Source organism: Oryctolagus cuniculus, chromosome 15, assembly GCF_964237555.1.
Source record: "Oryctolagus cuniculus chromosome 15, mOryCun1.1, whole genome shotgun sequence".
Lineage (NCBI taxonomy): Eukaryota > Metazoa > Chordata > Mammalia > Lagomorpha > Leporidae > Oryctolagus > Oryctolagus cuniculus.
The window spans coordinates 30,362,125-30,384,251 of NC_091446.1; the positions used below are offsets into that span (position 1 = coordinate 30,362,125).

Sequence of the window (22,127 nt, forward strand, 5' to 3'; positions counted from 1 at the left end):
TCTTTCATTTGCTGGCACACTCCCCAAATGGCCACAAGGAACAAGGAAGTTTTTCTGAGTCTCCCATGTAGGTGCAGGTGCCCATCTTCTGCTACTGTCCATGGCCTTAGCAGGGAGCTGAATTAGAAGTAGAGTAGCCAGGACTTGAACCAGTGCCCATATGCGATGCCAGCACTGCAGGCAGTGGCTTTACCTGCTGTGCCACAGCGCCATCCCCTCAAAATAACCTTTTATTATTCTATCTTTAAAAAAATGAGGGACTGGGGGCTGGCACCGTGGCACCGTGGGTTAAAGCCCCAGTCTGTAGCGCCAACATGCCATATAGGTGCCAGTTCAAGTTCCAGCTGCTCCTCTTCCAATCCAGCTCTCGACTATGGCCTGGGAAAGCAGAAGATGGACCGAGTCCTTGAGCCCCTACACCCATATGAAAGACCCAGAAGCTCCTGGCTCCTGGCTTCGGATCGGCACAGCTCTGGCCTTTGTGGCTATCAGCAGATGGAAGACCTACCTTTCTCTCTCTCTCTGCTTCTGCCTCTCTGTAACTCTTTCAAATAAACAAGCAAATAAATCTTAAAAAAAAAAAAAAAAAGAGGGGCTGGTATTGTGGCATAGTGCATTAAGTTGCTGACTGTGATGCCAGCATCCCATATGGGCACCAGTTTGTGTCCTGGCTACTCTACTTCCCATCTACCTCCCTGCTAATGGCCTGGGAAAAGAATTGGAAGATGGCCCAAGGACTTGGGTTCCTGGCTCTTGGTTTTGGTCTGGCCCAGCCCTGGCTGTTGCAGCCATCTGGGGAGTGAAACAGCCAGCAGATGGAAGATCTCGGTCTCTCCCTCTCTTTCTATAACTCTTACAAATAAATAAATAATCCTGAAAAAAATCTTAAAAAAAAAACCACACACACACAAAAAAAGGCAGGGCCAGCACTGTGGCATGGTGGGTAAAGCCTCTACCTGCAGTGCCAGCAACCCATATGGGTGCCAGTTCAAGTCCCAGATGCTCCACTTCTGATCCAGCTCTCTGCTATGGCCTGGGAAAACAACAGCAGATGGCCCAAGTTCTTGGGCCCCTGCACCTGCGTGAGAAGACCTAGAGGAAGCTCCTGGCTCCTGGTTTCTGATTGGCGCAGCTCTGGCTGTTGCAGCCATCTGGGGAGTGAACCAGTGGATGGAACACTTCTCTCTCTCTCTCTGTCCTCTGTGTAACTCTTTCAAATAAATAAATAAATAATTTATTTTTTTTAAAAGCAAACTTACTAACTCACTAATTTCAAGAATTTAAAAAAAATTCAAGAATAATGGAATCCTAGGGGCTGGTGCTATAGGGTAGTGGGTAAAGCCGCTGCCTGCCGTGCCGACATCCCAAATGGGCGCTGGTTGGAGTCCTGGCTTCTCCACCTCTGATCCAGCTCCATGTTAATGTGCCTGAGAAAGCAGCAGAAGATGGCTCAAGTCCTTAGGCCCTACACCCATGTGGGAAGGCCAGAAGGAGCTCCAGGCTCTTGGCTTCTGATCGGCCCAGCTCCAGCAGTTGTGGCCATTTGCGAGTGAACCAGAGGATGGAAGATATCTCTCTCTCTCTCTCTCTCACTCTCTAACTCTGCCTTTCAAATAGATAAATAAATCTTAAAAAAAAAAAAAAAAAAAAAAAAGAATAATGGAACCCTGAAAGTGAAAGGACTATCACACTACTGGAATCAGGTCCAAGGGTCTCAGAAACCAGCTTGAAGAGGTTCTTAACAGTCAGATACGACATTTTCAGCATCAGTAAGTAAAATAACTACAGTGGATTAATTCTAAATCTAGGTTCATAATGATATAAGAATTTACTGGAGCATAGAAAACAAATTCATTACTCTAAAAATCAGTATAAAAAAGAAGCATGCGGCCGGCGCCACGGCTCACTAGGCTAATCCTCCGCCTTGCGGTGCCAGCACACCGGGTTCTAGTCCCGGTTGGGGCGCCGGATTCTGTCCCGGTTGCCCCTCTTCCAGGCCAGCCCTCTGCTGTGGCCAGGGAGTGCAGTGGAGGATGGCCCAGGTGCTTGGGCCCTGCACCCCATGGGAGACCAGGAGAAGCACCTGGCTCCAGCCATCGGATCAGCGCGGTGCGCCGGCCGCAGCGCGCTGGCCGCGGCAGCCATTGGAGGGTGAACCAACGGCAAAAGGAAGACCTTTCTCTCTGTCTCTCTCTCTCACTGTCCACTCTGCCTGTCAAAAAAAAAAAAAAAAAAAAAAAAAGAAGCATGCATCCTGCCTTTCTTGACAAACGCAATCTCAGCACAACCAGTTGATCAGGGGAAGTCAGACGCCTGACTCAAAGGATGAGCTGCATGAGGAAGGGAGGAGAGACATAATTTTCTAGGTTTTCTAGTTGCTTGTTTTGAAAGCATTACTAGGGCTTCTGAGGTCAGTTCACGGGATTCATTTTCAGACTCTTAAAACTGCCAACTGTCACACACTCTCCAATTTCTCCTACCTCCTCTTTCTGCATTCACTGCTGACTCCACTGAATCAACACACACTTCCATGAGAGATCCATTTGCTGCTCCTAAAATACAAAAACAAAGCAAATTCACTAGGGTACTATCCATCCAGACCAATCTGCCACAAATATTTTACATTTTGCTGCCAAAATTCCAATAGTGGAGAAACAAAAGAGTAAACTAGGACACATGAGTGCAGTAAATACTACATTAATTATGAAATTTATGTCTCAGGGCTATGAAATAGGTACACAGACATATGTATAAGAAATTACACCCAGAAAAATACATACTAAGTGCCAAATTAATTCTCCTAAAACACAGACTTCAACATAGCATTTCAACTTAGTTTTTTCCAATGCCTCTCAATGCCTAAAGAATACATTTAAACTTCCTTTACAAGGAACATTATGTTGAAAAGCAGGGACAGAGTTCAAATCCCAGTTCTACTGTCTGATCCTAGACAAGTTTTCTATAAAACAAAGTAGGTTTTACTTTCTACCTGAGTAATGAGAATTAAATGATATGGTTCATGTACGGTATATAGGACCCACTAAGAATTCAAAAAATGTTATCATCAATAAACTATGCACTATTTCTTCTTTATGTTTCCAGTTATCTCCAATCCCCATCCCTGATATTGTTTACTCCAGCTTCCTCACGCAGTCCTTTCAGCAACATCTTCAAATGCTCAATTTGCTAAAGCTCATGACAAATCACATTTCCATGATTTTTTTCTCTTTCCCAAAGAAGGAAATTGTATCTCCCTCTTCTGAACTCATACAAGTCTTCATGAGTTATGTTTCTCTTTAAAACACTAATTACAGGGCCGGCACTATGGCACAGTGGGCTAAAGCCCTGGCTTGAAGCGCCAGCATCCCATATGAGCGCTGGTTCTAGTCCTGGCTGTTCCTCTTCCAATCCAGCTCTCTGCTATGGCCTGGGACAGCAGTAGAAGATGGCCCAAGTCCTTGGGCCCCTGCACCCATGTGGGAGACCTGGAAGAAGCTCCTGGCTTCAGAACGGCACAGCTCTGGCCATTGTGGCCATCTGGGGAGTGAACAAGCAGATGGAAGACCTCTCTCCTGTCTCTACCTCTCTCAGTAACTCTTTCAAATAAATAAATCTTTAAAAAAAAATCCACTAATTACTTCTTCCTTGTATTATTTACGCAGTTAGGTGTCTGATCACTCTTACTGGAAGTAAAGTTCTTAAGTAAAATCTTTATGCAAGAAATCTTGATTATAAGTCAACAATAAGTAGTGTCTATCATGATACAAAAGCTATTCAAATGTTGATTCAAGGATGAATAATTACAAATTTATAAAAATCATGTCTTGGAGCCAGCATTGTGGTGTAGTGGCTTAAGCCACTGCCTGCAACACTAGATCCATATGGGCGTCAGTTCAGGTCCTAGCTGTTCCACTTCCAATCCAGTTCCCTGCTAACGCACCTGAGAAGCAGAGGAAGATGGCCTAAGTCCCTAGGCCCATGCACCCACATGGGAAACCCGGATGGAGCTCCTGGCTCCTGCCCCAGTCCCAGCTGATACAGCCATTTGGGGAGTGAGCCAGTGGATGAAGGATCTCTTTCTGTGTGACTCTGCCTTTCAAATAAAATAAATCTGTTTTTAAAAAATCATGTCATTACACTAAAAAGTGTGATGTTAAGAGTTTTTGAGGCTGGCGCTGCAGCTCACTAGGCTAATGCTCTGCCTTGCGGCGCCGGCACACCGGGTTCTACTCCCGGTCGGGGTGTCGGATTCTGTCCTGGTTGCTCCTCTTCCAGGCCAGCTCTCTGCTGTGGCCAGGGAGTGCAGTGGAGGATGGCCCAAGTGTTTGGGCCCTGCACCCCATGGGAGACCAGGATAAGCACCTGGCTCCTGGCTTCGGATCAGCACGGTGCGCTGGCCGCAGCGTGCTGACCACGGTGGCCATTGGAGGGTGAACCAATGGCAAAGGAAGACCTTTCTCTCTGTCTCTCTCACTGTTCACTCTGCCTGTTTAAAAAAAAAAAAAAGTTTTTGAGTTTTTTCTATCATTAAGCACATTTTTTTTAAAATTAAGAAACTGAACGCATCTTCATGTGATGATACCTGAATAAATGTTCGCCACTCACTGGGTGGTAGAATCTGGAATTATTTTCATTTTTACTTTTCTATGCTGACTTTTCTACCTAATATTGCTTTTACAATTCTAAAAGAGGCAATTTTTACTTTGAAAAACAAACAAAAGTCTGTCACTGCTAACATCAAATTATAACTGCCTTTGAAGATGCCTAACAGTTGCAAAGTGAGCCAATGTCAACCTACGCTGTTAACCAGCACCACTGCACTAGCTCCAAGTGGAGTTAGTGAGGCAGTGGTGACCATCTGCCTCACACAAACAAGGGTCCCGGGGCAGGCAGGCCTGGGTGCAGGTGGACACTAAAGGCTCTCATAGAAGGCAGAGCAAGGCCATCGTCCTAAGCAACAAAATTAGTTGCAGGAATGAAAGAAGGAAAATAATTTGTTTGAAGCCACAGCGCTCCAAGTGTGGTGGGTCAGGGAGCTCTGGAGACCTCTGAGAGTCTGAAAGGGTCTGTGGGGTGCCAATGGTTCCTAAATAATATGAACACTTTATGTTCCTTTTTCTCTCTCTCTCACAAGTTGAGTGGAGTTTTCAGGAAGCTACCTGACATGTTAGATTTAATGTAAAGTAGGTGGAGAATCCAGCTGTCATCCATTAGACGGCTTATCAAGTAGATTTGCAAAAACACCAAAAACGTTGGCCTTCTTTGGCTATTTTTGTTTTGTTTAGGAAGATTATTTTTCAAAACAATATTTATGTTCACATGTCATGGGCTTACTGTGGTTATTTTCTACTTATTCAACTAACAAAAATGTTTTAAATTTTCTTTTTCTTTCTGATATGGCCAAAACTGGTAGCTGTAATCGACAAAAAGAAAAACACCTTTGGGGGGTTTTTAATAGTTCTCAAGAGGGCAAAGGGTGTCCTGCGAGCAAAAGGTGCGAGAAACGCTCGTCTGAAGCACCCAGAGTTCGCCGAGGAGGAGGCGGGCTCTGATGAACTCCCTGGCACCAGCCAATGCCACCCTCGCCTGGCGCGGCGGGAAGAACGCGGGGCCCGCCACTGGGCAGCGGCGGCTCCGGGGCCGGCCGGGGGAGGCAGCGTCCTGGCGAGGGTGCGGGCGCTGCTGCTACCCTCGGGGGGCCACGCGGGGCGCGGCGCGTCGCCCAGAGAAGTGCCTCCCCTGGCACAGGTCGCACGACGGCACGTTGGGGCGCCGGACTCGAACCCGCACAACTGGCTCCACGGCCCGGCCGCTCTGGCGCGGCTCCTGGCGGCCTCGCGTTTCCACACGTTTAAAGCCGCCAGGGTAGAACGTGCCGCGCCGCGAGAAGCTGTGGAGACCACTCTGGGGGAACTCGCGACAAGGCACGACCCACGCCCGCCAGCGCCGAGGAGCCCCGTCGGCGGCCGCCCTCCCCCGTCACCTTCCGCACCGGCCTTCCCCGACGAGATCCGCGCCAGTTTCCGCTCCGAGGAGAGTCCCTGCCTCTTCATGTTTCCCGCGTTCCCTCGCTCGCCTCGGCTTTCCACGCCTCGCCTCGTTCCGCCGCGCGCGACCCAAGGAGCGCGTTCTCAGTGGCTGCGCGCGGCCCTGCGCGGCCCCGATGCCCGCGACCCAGAAACCCCCGCGAAAGCGGACTCGTCGGCGCAGGCGCACTGACTGCTCGCTTGATTCCGCATGGCCCGGAAGTACTCGCCCTCCCGGTAGCGGAGAAGGGAGACCCTAGGGCGCTTTGGCCGGCGGCAGCTGTGCGCGGTTGTCACCATGCAGCGGCTGCTTGTGCCGTCCTTGAAGGCTTTGCTGGGGGGCCGGGGTCTCCCGCTGCTGGTTCCTAAGGCAGCGCCCGGAGCACAGGTACACCGCAGCAGACTTGGATCACGGGAGCGGGTGTGCGGTGAAAGGGCCGGCATAAACATCAGATTTCTGTACTCCCTTCATTGCATCCGTATTTCCTTGTGTCTAGAGGCCTAAGCAGGAATCTAACCTTCCGCTTGCTAACCGTGTGATGTTCACCAAGTTAACCCTTCTGTACCTCAATTTATATATCTGTAAAATGGGAATAACACTACCTACTCCGTAAGGCTGTATAACCAAGGTACATCAAACCTTAAGCACGTGGTATAAAGGTCAGTAATTTCTAGTTTTAGTTTTGCTAAGATCCCCCAAAACAGTCAGATTAGGAACCACTTTATAACCCCATTCTGTAGAGAAGGACATTGAGTCTTTTTTTTTTTTTTTTTTTTTTTGGACAGGCAGAGTGGACAGTGAGAGAGACAGAGAGAAAGGTCTTCCTTTGCCATTGGTTCACCCTCCCATGGCCGCCGCGCCGCTCAGTTGCTCAGTTAATTCGAAGTAGGAAACTGAACATGGATCCTTTTACTCTTAAAGACAGAGGCAGAAGTGGGCATGTATTCACTTAACTAATAATCACTGAGTGATTTTTTACAAAGTTATTTGAGAGACAGAATCAGATGTCCCTAAGGGCTGGGCCTTGTTTTGGATGGAGGAATGCATTCCAGGTCTCCCACGTGGGTGGCAGAGACCCTGCTCCTGGAGCCATCATTGCACCTTAGAGGGTGTGCATTAGCAGAAAGCTGAAATCAGGAGTGGGAGCCAGGATCCCAACCCAAGTGCTCCGATAAGGGTGACACCCACTCCGTGTTGGATGATTTTTTTGTGTGTCAGGTACTGGGAAAAGATACTACAAGGCTGCTGCCCCGGAGCAAGTGATAGTTAATCCATTTGCTGAATATTATTAAGGGTCTGTTAGGGAAGGGAACTATGGAAGTAGGAGGGAAAGAACAAGACCGACCAGACCCTCCACAGGTGAACGGGAAGGTACATGGCAGTGCGGTGAGAGTGACCTGTTGCTGACCTTGCAGGGTCTGGAAACACTTCCCAGAGGAGGTGGCAGACAAACTGAGATTCGCAGTTTCTGATAACAGTCAAAGGACAGGGAGAAATCATGTTTAAAGACCTAGAGGAGAGAGAAAATAATCCCTATTTAGGTGTCTGGAGGAAGTATGCGGAGACCAGACAATGCATGTAATGTGGGGATGGATCGGTGCAAGGCAGGAAAACCAGTCGGAAGGTGGATGCAGTAATCCAGATAGGAGATGACGGTTTACCAGGCAGAGCATTGGGATACAGCCATTCAGGGACTTCATTCTCGCCAGTGGGGCTGAGTGTGGACAGCAGCCTTTCCCTGTTTCTCCAGCTGTAATGTGTCTGTCTCCATCCTTAGTGTGGTTGCAGCTGTGGCATCAGGCGCCCTTTGAAGCCAGGGCAGTACAGTACCATCCCTGAAGTAGCTTTGCGGTCTGGAAGTGGTACAGATTCCCTTCCCTCAAAGGCTGCTGAGCGAGTGGTGGGCCGATGGCTCCTGGTCTGCAGTGGGACAGTGGCTGGAGCAGTTATTCTCGGTGGAATAACAAGGTGAGTAATTTGGGTCATCGGTAGAAGCACAGGTAACTGAGAGGAAAAGGACCTTAGGGATCATTTAGGTAGCCTCTTGTTTTACAAAACAAGAAATTGAGGCCCTAAAGAGGGAACATGGCTGATCACTTACCCTTCTATAGAATAGTTTAGTGGTTTGTTTTTTTTTTTTTAAATAAAAGATTTTATTTATTTGTGAATTTGAAAGCCAGAGTGACGGAGAAAGGGATCCATCCAGAAAGAGATCCATCTTCCATCTGCTGCTTCACTCCCCAGTTGGTCGCCATAGCTGGGGCTAGGCCAGGCTGAAGCCAAGAGCCAGGGGATTCCAAACAGGTCTCCCACATGAGTAGCAGAGGCCCAAGTGCTTGGGCTGTCTTCTACTGCCTTCCCAGGCACATCATCAGGAACCTGGATTAGATGCAGAGTGGCTGGGACTCAAACCAGCACTCTGATATGAAGTGTTGGAGCCAGCAGCAGCTACACACAAAACCAGCCCTAGGCTTAGTATTTTATTGGGAATCTTTCGTGAAGACTGGTTTAGCTGTGTATTGCTTGTATATATTTTTGTTCTGCGGTCAATATTCAAATTGTCTCATACCTTTTTTCTTTTATTATTTTTTTTGTTTGTTTTTGAAAGACAGATAGCTAGAAAGAGAGAGAGAGAGCTCCATCTGCTGGTTCACTCCCCAAATGCCCACAGCAGGTAGGGCCAGGCCAGGCTAAAACTAGGAGTCTGTAACTCAGTCCAGGTCTCATGTGGGTGGCAAGGACTAACAAAACCCAAGTGTTTGAGCCATCACTTGCTGCCTCCTGGGGTGCACATCAGTAGGAAGCTGGAATCAGAAATGGAGCCAGGACTCAAACAGGCTCTCCAATATAGGACATGGGTGTCCCAAGTGGTATCTTTTTTTCAGAGTTTTATTTATTTATTTGAGAGGTAGAGTTACATACAGTGAGAGGGAGAGATAGAGAAAGGTCTTCCATCTGCTGGTTCACTCTCCAAATGGCCGCAGCGGCCAGAGCTGCGCTGATCCGAAGCCAGGAGCCAGGGGCTTCTTTCAAATCTCCCACGTAGGTTCAGGGGTCCAAGAACCTGGGCCATCCTCTACTGCTTTCCTAGGCTACAGCTGAGAGCTGGATCGGAAGAGGAGCAGCTGGGACTAGAACTGGCGCCCATATGGGATGCTGGTGCTGCAGGCGGAGGATTATCCTACTGTGCCTCGGAGCCGGCCCCGCCAAGTGGTGTCTTTAACCACTGCCTGCCCCAAACACCCACCATAAAACTTTCTTCCCAGTTTAAATTAAACCCAAATAAATTCCATATGTCACAATGAGTTCATGTCTCTTTAAAAGAAACATTACAGATTCAGACTCTCTTGCTTCCTCTGCTTTGTAGACTTTTTTATTGTTGAAGAAACCAAGTCATTCATTCCATGGTTCCTCTGGATTTTGCTGACTGCATTCTGTGGTGATGTTTAACAAGTCTGTTTGTTCTCTGTACTTCCTACAATAGGTATTTGCTTCATGAGCTTCAGGTTGGGAATGAGAGGGTAAAATGGTTCATAGGTGATTAGCACATTTGTGAATATCTGATGTCTATTACAGATGTCAACACATTGATTACCATTGCCTGGTCCATTATTTAGAGTTGCAAAATTTCAATATTTTAGTAAAGGGAAACTTTTCCCATCAGCATTTTGGTTATCCCAAGGCACTGTTTACATAGGAAGGCAGGATAAATATTTGCTGCTTTCTCTTTATTTACCGGTTTTCAAAATAATGGTTTCTAAGGTCTTACAAAGGCAACAAATAAAGTATTTGAGATTTAAAGTGGCATTATGAGTTCACAGGTTTAAACACATTCGCTGATTTTCAGTCCATTGTGATGATGGTGTTGATGACTTGCTCACATTGTCTCATCTTTAGTTAGTGGGAATCTCTTTAATTTGGCTCTGACATCATTTTGACAGGGCCCTAGTTACCTTGGATAGCTTCCTTGCTTCTTCTGTGATAAGATGTTCCAGGCTCATCTTGTATGTTTCCTGCCTCAGGCCTAAAATCAGGTTTTACTTTAGGAACCTTAACTCCTTTTGGTGAAGATGCTTTCTGGTTTAATAAAGGATGTTTCCCTCAAATTCTGTACATATTCTCTGCTTTTATGTCAAGATTCCTCATGTGTTATGTAGACTGTTATGGCAAACTGCAACAAATTTGAGTTTTATATCTTTAAATTCACTCAGGGATTTAAACCTATATACTGTAATAAATCTCTTTCCCCTGTATAAATAAAGTTGGTTAAGCATTTAGTCAACATTTCTTGATGTAAGGGTTAGTTTTGACTGTGAAGGAATGCTAGTGAAAGAAAAAAGTGGGAAGAGTTGAGTGAAAGAATAGAATAAGAGTTTAAAGAAATTTGTACCTGATAACAGTTGTCTCTGAAAAAATTCTAAGTAGTAGGAGAGAAAGGTATTGAAAGAAAAAAAACAGTGAAAGGATGTGTTTACTTGCAGTGGGGTGAAATTCCAACCTCCTTATCTCCATAAGCCATTTCTGAGTAATTCATCACATACATACTCCAAAATTTTTCCTTATCCCAAGGTTAACAGAGTCTGGCCTCTCAATGGTAGACTGGCATTTAATAAAGGAAATGAAGCCACCTACAAGCCAAGAAGAGTGGGAAGCAGAATTCAAAAAATACCAGCAATTTCCTGAATTTAAAATGTAAGTATTAGAGAAAATTGGGGTAAATATCCCACTATGCCAGTTCAGTTTTTTGTTTATTTAAAATCCTTCAGGGGGCCAGCGCTGTGGCACAGTGGGTTAACACCCTGGCCTGAAGGGCTGGCATCCCATATGGGCACTGGTTCGAGACCTGGCTGCTACACTTCTGATCCAGATCTCTGCTATGGCCTGAGAAAGCAGTAGAAGATGGCCCACGTCCTTAGGCCTCTGCACCCGTGTGGGAGACCTGGAAGAAGCTCCTGGCTCCTGGCTTCGGATCGGCATAGCTCCAGCCATTGCAGCCAGCTGGGGAGTGAACCATCAGATGGAAGTCCTCTCTCTCTCTCTCTCTCTGCCTCTCCTCTCTCTGTGTAACTCTTTCAGATAAATAAGTAAATCTTTAAAAAAAAAAACAAAACTTCAGAATAGTTAGATTCTTTTCTTTTAAAAAAATTATTTGTTTCAAAGGCCAAGAGACAGATCTCCCATCCACTGGTTCACTCCCCAAATGCCCACCACAGCCAGGGCTGGACCAGGCAGAAGCCAGGAGCCAGGAACTCCATCCAGGTCTCCTCCATCAGTGACAGGAACCAGCTACTTGAGCCATCACCCACTGCCTCCCAGCGTGCCTATTAGCAGGAAGCTGGAATTGAGAATAGGGCTGGGACTTGAACCTAGGCACTCTGATATGGTATGTGGGCATCCCAAGTGGTGTCTTAATTGCTATACCAAACACCTGCCCCCAGATTTCTTTATTTCTTGATCTTCAGTTCAGTTATATTTAGTCATTTGCTTATTCTACAGCTACAATTCCAAAGTCATTCTTTAGAAAAAAGAAGATTGATCGATTTAAAAAGCAGTTACAAAGAGAAGGACAGACAGAGTGCATCTGTCTGCTGGTTCACTACCCAGATGGCTGGGCCAGCCTGAAGCCAGGAGCCTGGAACTCCATCTGGGTCTCTCACCTGGGTAGCAGGGGCCCAAGCACTGGGCCATCTTCCACTGTCTTCCAGGTGCATTAGCAGGGAGCTGGATCAGAAGTGGAGCAGCTGGGACTTGAACCACTGCTTATATAGGATGCCAGTGTCTCAGGTGTTAGCTTAACCTGCTGCACCCCAACACTGGCCCCTACAAAGTCATTCTGAGGAAGAGGGCAGAACCAGGCTACAAGACTGAGAATGTTTCTGTATTCCATTGGGAAATAATAATCACATAGATGTTTCCTCTTTTTTCATTTTTGACTTCCCATTTTACCCAGCCTGAATCATAACATGACATTGGCAGAATTCAAATTCATCTGGTACATGGAGTACTCACATCGGATGTGGGGTCGCATTGTAGGCCTTGCATACATCCTGCCTGCTGCCTACTTTTGGAGAAAGGGCTGGCTCAACCGTGGCATGAAAGGACGTGTTCTTGCCCTCTGTGGCTTAGTCTGCTTCCAGGTAAGACTTATTCAAGGTTGTGAAACCAGAGATGCTCCCAGGAACTTCCTACTTGGCATTGTTTTCTTTCTAAAAGAGTTATTTATTTATTTGAAAGAGTTACACAGAGAGAGGAAGAGACAGAAAGATCTTCTATCCACTGGTTCACTTCTCAATGGCCACAATGGCCTGGGCTGGGCAAGGCCGAAGCCAGAAGTCAGGAGATTCTATCAGACCTCCCACATGAGTGCAGAGCCCCAAGTACTTTCCAAGCACTTTTTTCCTGGGCTGCTTTCCCAGGGACATCAGCAGGGAGCTGGATCAGAAGTGGAGCAGCCAGGTCTCAACTGGTGCCCATACAGGTTGCCGGTGTTACAGGCAGCAGCTTTACCCGCTATGCCACAACACCGGCCCGTTGGCATAATCTTTAAGGAAGTAATCTTTGAGGCACTCTAACAGAGTGGATAAGAGTATGCATTTTAGTGTTACTGGCTTGACTTCAAGCCCTAGCTCTGCCACTTAGGCCGAATTAGCTTATCTCTTTAAGCTATGATTCTCTTACCTGTAAGTGGGGATAATAATAATAGTACTTACTGTTTTTTCTTATGTGAATGTCACTATTGTGTGAGAAAGTGGGACCCTGTACTTCAATTACTGAAGCAAATAGGGAAATTCCAGGGGGCAGGCTGCTTGGGACACCTGCTTCCCATATTAGACAGCCTGGCTCAAGTCCCAGCTCTGCTTTCTGTTCTGGCTTCCTGCTAACTTGTACTCGTGGGAGGCAGCAGATGATGACTCAAGTCCCTGCCACCCACATTGGAGACCCTGATTGAGTTCCCAGCTCCTGGCTTTGGCCTGGCCCAAACCCAGCTGTTGCATTTGGGGGAGTGAACCGGTGGATGGGAAATCTGTCTGTCTCTTTCTCTCTGCCTTTCAAATAAATATATTTTTTAGGAAGAAAAAAAAAGGAAAGTTCCAAAAGAGAAACATTTTATAGGATGTAGGATCTTAGAATACAGATGTAGTTGAGAGATAGTCAAGTATAAATGCTGATTAAAATCATGTAAGTTGAACTCCTCTTAAGGAAAAGAACTTTGAAAGACATAGTTAAGAGCTTGGTAAAACTGAGAGCCAAGAAAAGGAATTATGAGAGAAGACACATAGAAGTATCTGTTACCAGTTATAGAGGACATAAAGGAGAGTATCAGAACATCAAAGAAATATCAAAATTTGATCAGTAGGTTCATTTTACTCAGAAGTGGTAAGGAGTCAGTTAGATGGGATTAAAGAGGGAAATGAGAGAGTAGAGGCCATAGACATAGATAACAAATTAAACAGTAATAAGTCTCATTGTAACTAGAGAAAGGTAGATGGAACAAAATGAGAGTTAATATTTTTGAACTAAAACACTAAAATTCCCAGGGAGGCAGAAACAGAAGACGTTGAATAGGATTCTAGGAGGAAGAAGGCAGGGGATGGTGGATCACATGGTGTTCTTCAGCTTCCAGTGTCTCATGCAGATGAAATCAAACCAACTAGACTATCCAGGGAAGTCTTGAGAGGGTAAAGAAATGCCCAAAATGATTTCCTAAAGAGTAAATATTTGAAGTTCATAGGAGAATCTTACCTAATTGACCTGATTCTACTGGCTTGGGAGGATGGGGTTGCAAGGATTGTATCTTACCTGATATGATTAACTATCAGCCGACTGGTTAATTGAAAAAGCCAACTAAAGCAAAGAATCATAGAACATACTATAAACTTTTATTTTTTTTTATTTTTTATTTTTTTTTATTTTTTTTGACAGGCAGAGTGGACAGTGAGAGAAAGAGACAGAGAGAAAGGTCTTCCTTTGCCGTTGGTTCACCCTCCAATGGCCGCCCCGGCCAGCGCGCTGCGGCCGGCACACCACGCTGATCCGATGGCAGGAGCCAGGAGCCAGGTGCTTTTCCTGGTCTCCCATGGGGTGCAGGGCCCAAGCACGTGGGCCATCCTCCACTGCCCTCCCTGGCCACAGCAGAGAGCTGGCCTGGAAGAGGGGCAACCGGGACAGAATCCGGTGCCCCAACCGGGACTAGAACCCGGTGTGCCGGCGCCGCTAGGCGGAGGATTAGCCTAGTGAGCCGCGGCGCCGGCCCATACTATAAACTTTTCAACTTAAATGTGTACTTTCATCACTAACTTAAAAAAAATTAATAAAAGGTCAAGATCATTTCTTTGAGTCCCAACACTGGAGTTCAACTTCAAATCTCTTATAAATATACAAATTATGGTTTCCAGTTTCATTTTCCTTAAAGAAGAGTGGGAACTTAGAGATTTGCAAAGTAATCTGCATGCAAAGCCTTACAATTTTTATTGTTCCCAATACTTTTATAATTGTCTTATTTTCATTTAACTGGACTATAGTTGTTTTGAGAAAGTTACTTTTATTAAGCTTTTCTAAAATTTTCATAAGATCAACTCTCTTTTTAAAAAATATTTAAAACAATGTATTTATTTGAAAGGCAGAGAGAGACAGAGACAGAGATCTTGCATCTGCTGGTTCACTCCCCAGATGCCCACAACAGTCAAGACTGGGCCAGGCTGAAGCCACCAGCCTGGTACTCAATCCGGGTCTCCCATGTGGATGAAAGGATCTAAGCCCTTGATCCTCTGCTGCCTTCCAGAAAGCTGGAATCAGAACTGAGTAGGGACTAGAACCAAGCACCCCAGTAGGAGATGTGGGCATCCCAAGCAGCATCTTAATTGCTGGGCCAAACTCCTGTTCCTGGATTACATAATGTTAAAAATCTATCAACTGTTTGTAGGGTTTTGCATGCGGATAGATTTTTGTGCCCTTTTCTATATTTGAATTGTACATTAGTCAAGTGCTAATGCAAACAGAGGTTAAGCACTAATGGTGCTGTATATCTTGAGTATATGGGAGAATAGGGAAAGGAGGGGTTTGATATGGAATACTCCTGATAATGTGCTTCTGATTAAAGCCAGACAGTTCCAACCTTGTTTAATGGCCTACTCTTTTGGGTTCTAGGGTCTGTTGGGATGGTATATGGTGAAAAGTGGATTAGAAGAAAAACCTGACTCCTATGACATCCCTCGGGTTAGCCAGTACCGCCTCGCTGCCCACCTGGGCTCAGCCCTTGTTCTTTATTGTGCCAGCCTGTGGACCTCACTGTCACTGCTGCTTCCTCAGCACAAGGTGAACATCCATCCGTGTATTGCTGCCACCTCCATATAGATGCTGAGGGGATCAGGGAAACAGAAGTTCTGGGTCCAGGTCCAAATTCATAGGTTCCCTTAAAGGAGTATCTTACTACCACAAACTAGATTATTTCCAAAGTTTAGAGGAACACTGAACTTTGGGACATTGGATAGTTTTGGAACTGCAGAGTAAAATGTGTGTTTATTTTGATGAGCTGGAACAAATCTCTGAGAGTAAAATTAACATAGGGCTGCATTATTTTTAAGAACTGTGATAACAAATACTGGAGTTTACTATCTTAACCCTTTTTAACTGTATAGTTCAGTAGTGTTAAGTACAGCTAAGCATCGCTTGACGATGAGGATACACCCTGAGAACTGAATCATGAGGTGATTTAGCTCTTGGGCAAACATCATAGAGTATACTTAGATAAACCAACACAGCTACCAAGTCACCGCGCATTATGATCTTAGACCACTGTCCTGCCATCCATCTTTGGGCCCAAACATCATTAAGTAGCATGTGACTACATTCATGTTTTTGTGCAACCCCTCTCCAGAACTTTTTCATACCCATTAAATGTTAACTCCCCCTTCTTCTTCCCCTAGTCCCTGGAAACTACCATGCTACTTTTGTTGTGTCAATGAATGTAACTCCTCTAGATACCTGATATAAGTAATTCAGTATTTGTCTTTTTGTGACTGACTTGTTCTCCAGGTTCATCCATGCTGTAGCATGTGTCAGAATTGCCTTCCTTTTGAAGGCTGACCAATATCCCATTGTATATACCACATTTTGGGCTTGGCCTTCCAGCTCCTGCTGCCTCTCAGAGGTCCTGCAATAGTTTTTCTGAAGGATTTTTCTCTTATTTAGTTGCCTGAAACCCGCCAGCTCCTGTGGTTAAGACGCTTTGCTCATGGAACAGCAGGTCTAGTGTTTCTCACAGCTCTCTCAGGTATGACTCTTCTTGTCAAAGGTGGCCTGTTCTGTTCCACTGTATGGTGGGGTCTCTTCCCTAATGCTTTGCAACTTCCTTCTGCCTCTTCCTATTTCCCTTTCACACCTGTCTCTCATTCCCACCATCTTCACCATGTTTTCTAGTCCTTTCTCCCTTCCAAAAAATCCCACTTTCCTGGCAGTTGAACAGGACTGTTGAACATCTGCCTACGTCCAAACTGCCTACGTTCAAATCCTGGCTTCCCCACCTCTGAATTGTACGACCTTGGTGAGCTGTGTAACTCGCTGAGCCTCAGTGACCTCACCTGTAACGTGCTGATGATGACAGTGGTATGAGTAATACATGTGATGTATTTACAGCAGTACCTGGAACATAGCAAAGGCTACATAAGCATTAGCTGTTATTATTACGTAAACATTATTGTTAATATTACACCAAGATGGGTCCGATGAAAGTCCTACCTTCAAAGCTGGTCAGATAGGGAGTTGACTGGGGCAGAGACCAGCACAGGTTTTTCCTCACATGTAAACCACACCCCCACCTGTGCCTGTCTAGAACTGCACTATCCAGTAGCAGAATCAGTCACTTCATGGATTAAATTAAGATGAAATGGAAGTGTTAGTTCTTCAGTCACGCTAGCTCATTCCGAGAGCTCCTTTCTATTACCACAGAAAGTTCTGTTGGCCAGCACTGCTCAAAGTAAAAATAATACTGATTCGAACCAGTGGTTTTAAGTTTTTTTTGTTTTTTTTTTTTTTTATTTCTTTGTTCTTTCAATAAATATTTATTGAGCACTTGGGGAAGTCAGATAGTTTCAGATGGTATTCAGTGCTGTGAAGAAGCGGCAGGATAAGGGGGTGGAGAGAGACGGGGAAGGGGAGAATCGTTTTCTGTGGGATCATCTGGCGAGATCCCCACAGGTGACACTGAGAGGAGACCCAGAGAAGTGAGGGAGTGAATCGTGTAGCCATCTGGGGAAAGAACATTTCTAAAACAGATCAGTGGTAATCAGGGGGGATGACTCCGAGTCATTAGGGGAATTTTACCAAATGTGCCTCCTCCAAGCACCAGCGGAGGCTGCCAGAGTCTAAGGGTGGGGACAGGTGTTGGTGCAGTTTTTCTTTTTTATAAAAGTTCCCAAAGTGATTGTGATGTATATTTCTGTGTTCGAAAAGTCCTATTGTAGATGTTTTATTATTCTCTATTCTTTGTCTAACTCTGGGATAATGGGCTTTTCTATGTCAGAACTAGGATGCGGTCTCTTCCTCTCACTTTAATAAATTTCTCTTTACTTTGGAACACAGGAGCTTTTGTGGCAGGGCTGGATGCTGGGCTTGTTTACAACTCCTTCCCCAAAATGGGAGACTCCTGGATCCCAGAGGACCTCTTCACCTTCTCCCCGGTGCTGAGGAATGTCTTTGAGAATCCCACCATGGTGCAGTTTGACCACCGGATTCTGGTAAGCACAGCTGGCGGCTTCCTGCTGCTGTATACGGCGCCTTGCTCAGGCCATGGGATGTCAGTGGAGCAGGACCAGAAATGCCAGGACCAGTTGTCTGATCTGATGTTTCTGGCCTCATTATTCCACTTGTTTCAAGCAAATCCTAGCTTTCGGGACATTTCCAGCTTCTTAATGTTCGAATGTGGCATTTACCACCTGGCAGGTGATGGCCTTCCTCAGTCCCACACACACAGAGAGTCATTTCAGCAGAAATGTGGTGAGAAGAGTGCGGTAACTGGCTGTCAGTGCTGAACTAGAACCCAGAGGAGCCAGGAGCTTTTCATTTTATTAATGCTAGTATGGTGGTATTCCAAAAACTTGGTGGAAAATGGAATTAAAAGATGTTTATTTGGTGCAAAAATATTTGCAATCCATGCATAGTTTTTTTCATAATATACATTTTCCATGAACTTTTTGAGGATCCCTCTATGCATGGATTTCAAAAATTTTTGAACCAAAGTAAACTCATCTTTTAATTCTATTTTCCATGAACTTTTTGAGGTATCCTTGTGTATAGTGAGCATCTGCTATGAGCCATGTTAAGACTGGCCTGGCAGCCTGGGCATGATGGATCGGAGCAGGACGATATCAGCACCCAGAGCTCAGAAGCACCAGTGCCAGGCAGAGATGCCAGGCAGAGCAGTGGGGGCAAGGCTGTGAAGAGGATGGGACCTGAGAAATGTTTTAAAGGAACAGACTTGCTAAGGTTGGTAATAAAGGTGAAGAAAGATCAGAGGGAACCAAAAGTTCCTTCCTGCCTCGTTTATAACACGACGGACACAAGTAGAACCGTCAGAGTGAGTGTTGGGCCAGAAGGGGGCTGGGGCTGGGGCCACTTACCCTATGTGGGCTTAGTCCCCACCTCCACACGATATGTGAATTTTTATATTGATTTATTTGAAAGGCAGAGTGATAGGGATGGAGAAAGAGAAAGAGAAAAAAAAAAGAAAGGAGGAGGAAGGGAGAGACTCTTTCATGCATTGGTTCACTCCCCAAATGGCCACAACAGCCAGATCTGGGCCAGAGCTAAGCCAGAAGCCAGGAACTCTGTCCTGGTCTTCACATAGGTGGATGAAGTTCCTGGCTCCTGGCTTCAGCCTGGCCCAGCCGTATCCCTTGTGGCCATTTGGGAAGTGAACTAGCAGATGGAAGATATCCACCTTTACCTTTCCCTCTTGGTAGGTCTGCCTTTCAGATAAATAAGTAAATATCTTAAAAAAAAAAAAAAAATTACTGAGAGGGAGTGTTAAGTGACAGAAGCAGAAACTTTGGTGGAGCCCTGGAGGACAACACCAACATTTAAGGGGAAGCTGAAGAGGCCCCTGGAATGGACTGCGGGAAGTGCAGGCTGGGACAGGAGTGGACTTGATGGCTGCTTGGTGGTTCCAGAGGAGAAGCCCTGTAAGGTAGGTTCCTGGCAGGTGAGTGCAGAGCTGGCACTGTGAAGTCTTTCCTCCCCACAGGGAATCACTTCAGTCACTGCCATCACCGCGCTCTACTTTCTCTCCCGGAGAATGCCCCTTCCCCGAAGGACCCGGATGGCAGCAGTGACACTGCTGGCGTTGGCATATACACAGGTATAAACCACCTCTCTGGTCTGATGGTATCTCTGAAAGGTAAAAAGGAGAGGTGGCGTAATAGGAGAAACTATGTTCAATATTTAAAACAGACTAAAAGGTTAATAACCAAAAAATAAGTAAGGAATATCAAAACACCATTCTCAGAAGAAGAATCAGAATGGCCAGTAAACATGAAAAGCTGTTTGGTCTCTCTCCTAATCAGGAGTAAATTAAAGCAATGACTACCATTTTGTGGCAAATTGGAAATAAATGAAAAAAAAGGAGATAATCAGGTATTGGAATGGGTACAGGAAAATAGTTATCTTTTTTTTTTTATTTTTTATTTGACACATAGAGTTAGACTGTGAGAAAGAGACAGAGAGAAAGGTCTTCCTTCTGTTGGTTCACCCCCACCCCTGCAAATGGCCGCTACGGCCGGCGCGTTGTGCCAGTCCAAAGCCAGGAGCCAGGTGCTTCCTCCTGGTCTCCCATGCGGGTGCAGGGCCCAAGTACTTGGGCCATCCTCCACTGCCTTCCCGGGCTACAGCAGAGAGCTGGACTGGAAGAGGAGCAACCAAGACTAGAACCCGGCGCCCATATGGGATGCCGGTGCCGCAGGCGGAGGATTAACCAAGTGAGCCACAGTGCTGGCCCCCGAAAATAGTTATCTTAAAATATTTCTGGTGAGAGCATGAGTTGGCAAAGCTTTTTCAGAGGACAATTTGGCAATTTCTTTTAAACACTAAACATACAATCCTGTGGTCCAGTATGTTATTAGTGTCTGCTCTAGAAACACACACTGATGTGTAAAGAGTCTTGTGTAAGGAAATTCACTGTAGAATTGCTGTGATAGGAAAATGGAAAACATCGTGTTTAACTAAACAATGATAATACATGCCTACTGTGCCACTAAAATAGTATCTTAAGATTTATTAAGTGAAAAACAAAAGCATTAGCCTATTTTTTAAAACACAAAACTTTGTCAACAATTACACTAAAGTAGGAATGAGCAGAAACTGGTCACAGTAACTATTTTTGGGGAACTGAGGCGAAGAATTACTATGGGGAATTTTAAGGTTTCTCTATCTTGTTTGAATTCCCTTCGTTTTAAGTACACTTGTGAATGAAGTTGTATTTTTTTAATGTGTTGATGGGAGCAGGTGGAGGCCCACACCCTGTCATGATCCATCTGGACCTGTGGTTACTACTTTTCCTTTGCTTTCTCCCCTAACAGGTGGGCTTGGGCATCAGCACTCTGCTGATGTATGTGCCGACTCCATTGGCTGCCACTCACCAGTCAGGTTCCTTGGCTCTGCTCAGCGGAGCCCTTTGGCTCATGCACGAACTCCGAAGAGTCCCAAAGTAATTCACAGAGGATCAGCGTCCTAGGACCAAAACTGACAGGCGTCTTTCATCCACTGCATCACTCCCCAAATGCCAACAACAGGCAGGGCTGGGGCAGGCTAAAGTCAGAACCCAGAACTCAATCCATGTGGGTGGCAGGAACCTTGAGACATCACCTGCTGTACTTGAGACATCACTTGCTGCCTTGTAGGATGCAGATCAGCAGGAAGCTGGACTGGAAGTGGGGTAGCAGGACTTGAACCAGGCACTCTGATGATGGGACGTGGGCATCCCAGGTAGCAACCAAACCACTACACCACATGCCCATGCCAAAACTTTATTTTTTAAATCAGTGATTTGGATGTCAGATTTGAAGATGGAAAAGTCCAGCATCGCTAATATAATAGATGACAGAGGCAACTCAAAACAGCTCCAGAGTGCTCTTTGGCTCATGATTCATTTCCTAGGACTGAAACTGCTTTTGAGAGCTCACCAGAAAGCACAAGGACTTGAAATTAAACAGATTATATGGATTCAGTGTAGTCATTTGAATAAAGTAATTTATAGAAGTTTGGGTGAAGAGACTTGGCTTTCTATCATTCCATATAAAAAAGACTTGGGGATTCCAGTGACCTTGGGCCCATATTTCAAAACACTGAGAGAAATCAGTGATGTTTCAGGTGTTACCAGAAGTGTCACAGCCACAGCCATTTCACTCTGGGTACCAGATTGAAGCAGGACATTGACCAATAGGTGTGTCTGCAGAGGAAGATGGTGAGGAGTTTAGAACCACTGTCACATAAGGAACAGCCACAGGAATTAGGGATGTTTCACTGGATTGATGTCCTGGAGACAGAAGCCCTCATGCAGAAGAGGGAGTGAATTTACTTTGTACTGCAGCGCTGGGAGCCATAGGTCAAAGTTGCTAGAAAGTAGCTTTTCTATCTAGAAGGCATGAGTAGGATGGACCAAATCAAGTGCCCACTGGGGTCAGGCTGGTGAAGACAGTGGCTGGGGAGCAAGTGCCCCACCCAGTGCAGGGGCTAAGCCACCACGAGCTCATTCTGTTGCTGCTCTGCAGGTCCAGGGTCGTCAGATTTGGCTTTTTAAAGAAGCCAGATACCTGGAATTTTAGGAGAAAGCTCGCGGTTTAGTGTGGGCAACTAATGTCAAGCTTTTACAAATATTAGGCAGTCTTAATGGGTCTGGGAACCGAGAATGATACATGGTTTGCCAATTCACAATCTGCACTAGATGATCTCAGTTCCTTTTCATTTCCAAAATTCTGTTTCAGTGCACCTACAGTATACTGTTTTCCAGTGGTTCTTAGCAACACAAAAACAGTTTGTCTCAAATTTTTAAAAAATTCCTGGACCCGGCCGGCACCGCAGCTCACTAGGCTAATCCTCCGCCTGCGGCG

The 22,127-nt window shown here is 45.7% G+C and overlaps 2 protein-coding genes across 11 annotated transcripts in view; one reads left to right on the forward strand and one right to left on the reverse strand.

Annotated features, from left to right (window-relative positions):
• CUTC (cutC copper transporter) overlaps nt 1–6,188 on the reverse strand; it is a 33,671-nt gene extending 27,483 nt beyond the window's left edge. For 5 of the 9 annotated variants that reach the window (XM_051824071.2, XM_008270321.4, XM_008270322.4 and 2 more), the window contains exons 1-2: nt 5,984–6,107; nt 2,481–2,552 (exon numbers count right to left, since the gene is read on the reverse strand). In XM_051824071.2, the coding sequence (XP_051680031.1) occupies nt 2,481–2,552; nt 5,984–6,053 (142 nt within the window). In that variant the 5' untranslated portion in view covers nt 6,054–6,107. Of the gene's footprint in view, nt 1–2,480; nt 2,553–5,983 lie in introns of all 9 variants that reach the window. The other 4 variants (XM_070057425.1, XM_070057423.1, XM_070057424.1 and 1 more) reach the window with 2 other exon arrangements.
• A 12-nt stretch (nt 6,189–6,200) lies between these two features.
• COX15 (cytochrome c oxidase assembly homolog COX15) lies at nt 6,201–21,276 on the forward strand. Of its 2 annotated transcripts, none has more exons than XM_070057421.1 (9): nt 6,201–6,414; nt 7,805–7,995; nt 10,597–10,719; nt 11,978–12,164; nt 15,175–15,342; nt 16,219–16,300; nt 17,608–17,762; nt 19,268–19,381; nt 20,598–21,276. In XM_070057421.1, exons 1-9 carry the CDS (start codon nt 6,325–6,327, stop codon nt 20,727–20,729), a joined length of 1,242 nt encoding a protein of 413 aa, XP_069913522.1. In that variant the 5' UTR covers nt 6,201–6,324; the 3' UTR covers nt 20,730–21,276. The 2 variants fall into 2 exon arrangements, with proteins under 2 accessions (XP_069913522.1, XP_069913523.1); XM_070057422.1 differs by having other exon boundaries at nt 6,208–6,686.
• The last annotated feature ends 851 nt before the right edge of the window (nt 21,277–22,127 follow it).

Coding starts and splice junctions, on each gene's coding strand:
- COX15 (XM_070057421.1), top strand. CDS start 6,325: ATGCAGCGGCTGCTTGTGCCGTCCTTGAAGGCTTTGCTGGGGGGCCGG. Junction 6,415..7,804: donor AGGCAGCGCCCGGAGCACAG/GTACACCGCAGC, acceptor CTCCATCCTTAG/TGTGGTTGCAGCTGTGGCAT. Junction 12,165..15,174: donor GTGGCTTAGTCTGCTTCCAG/GTAAGACTTATT, acceptor TTTGGGTTCTAG/GGTCTGTTGGGATGGTATAT.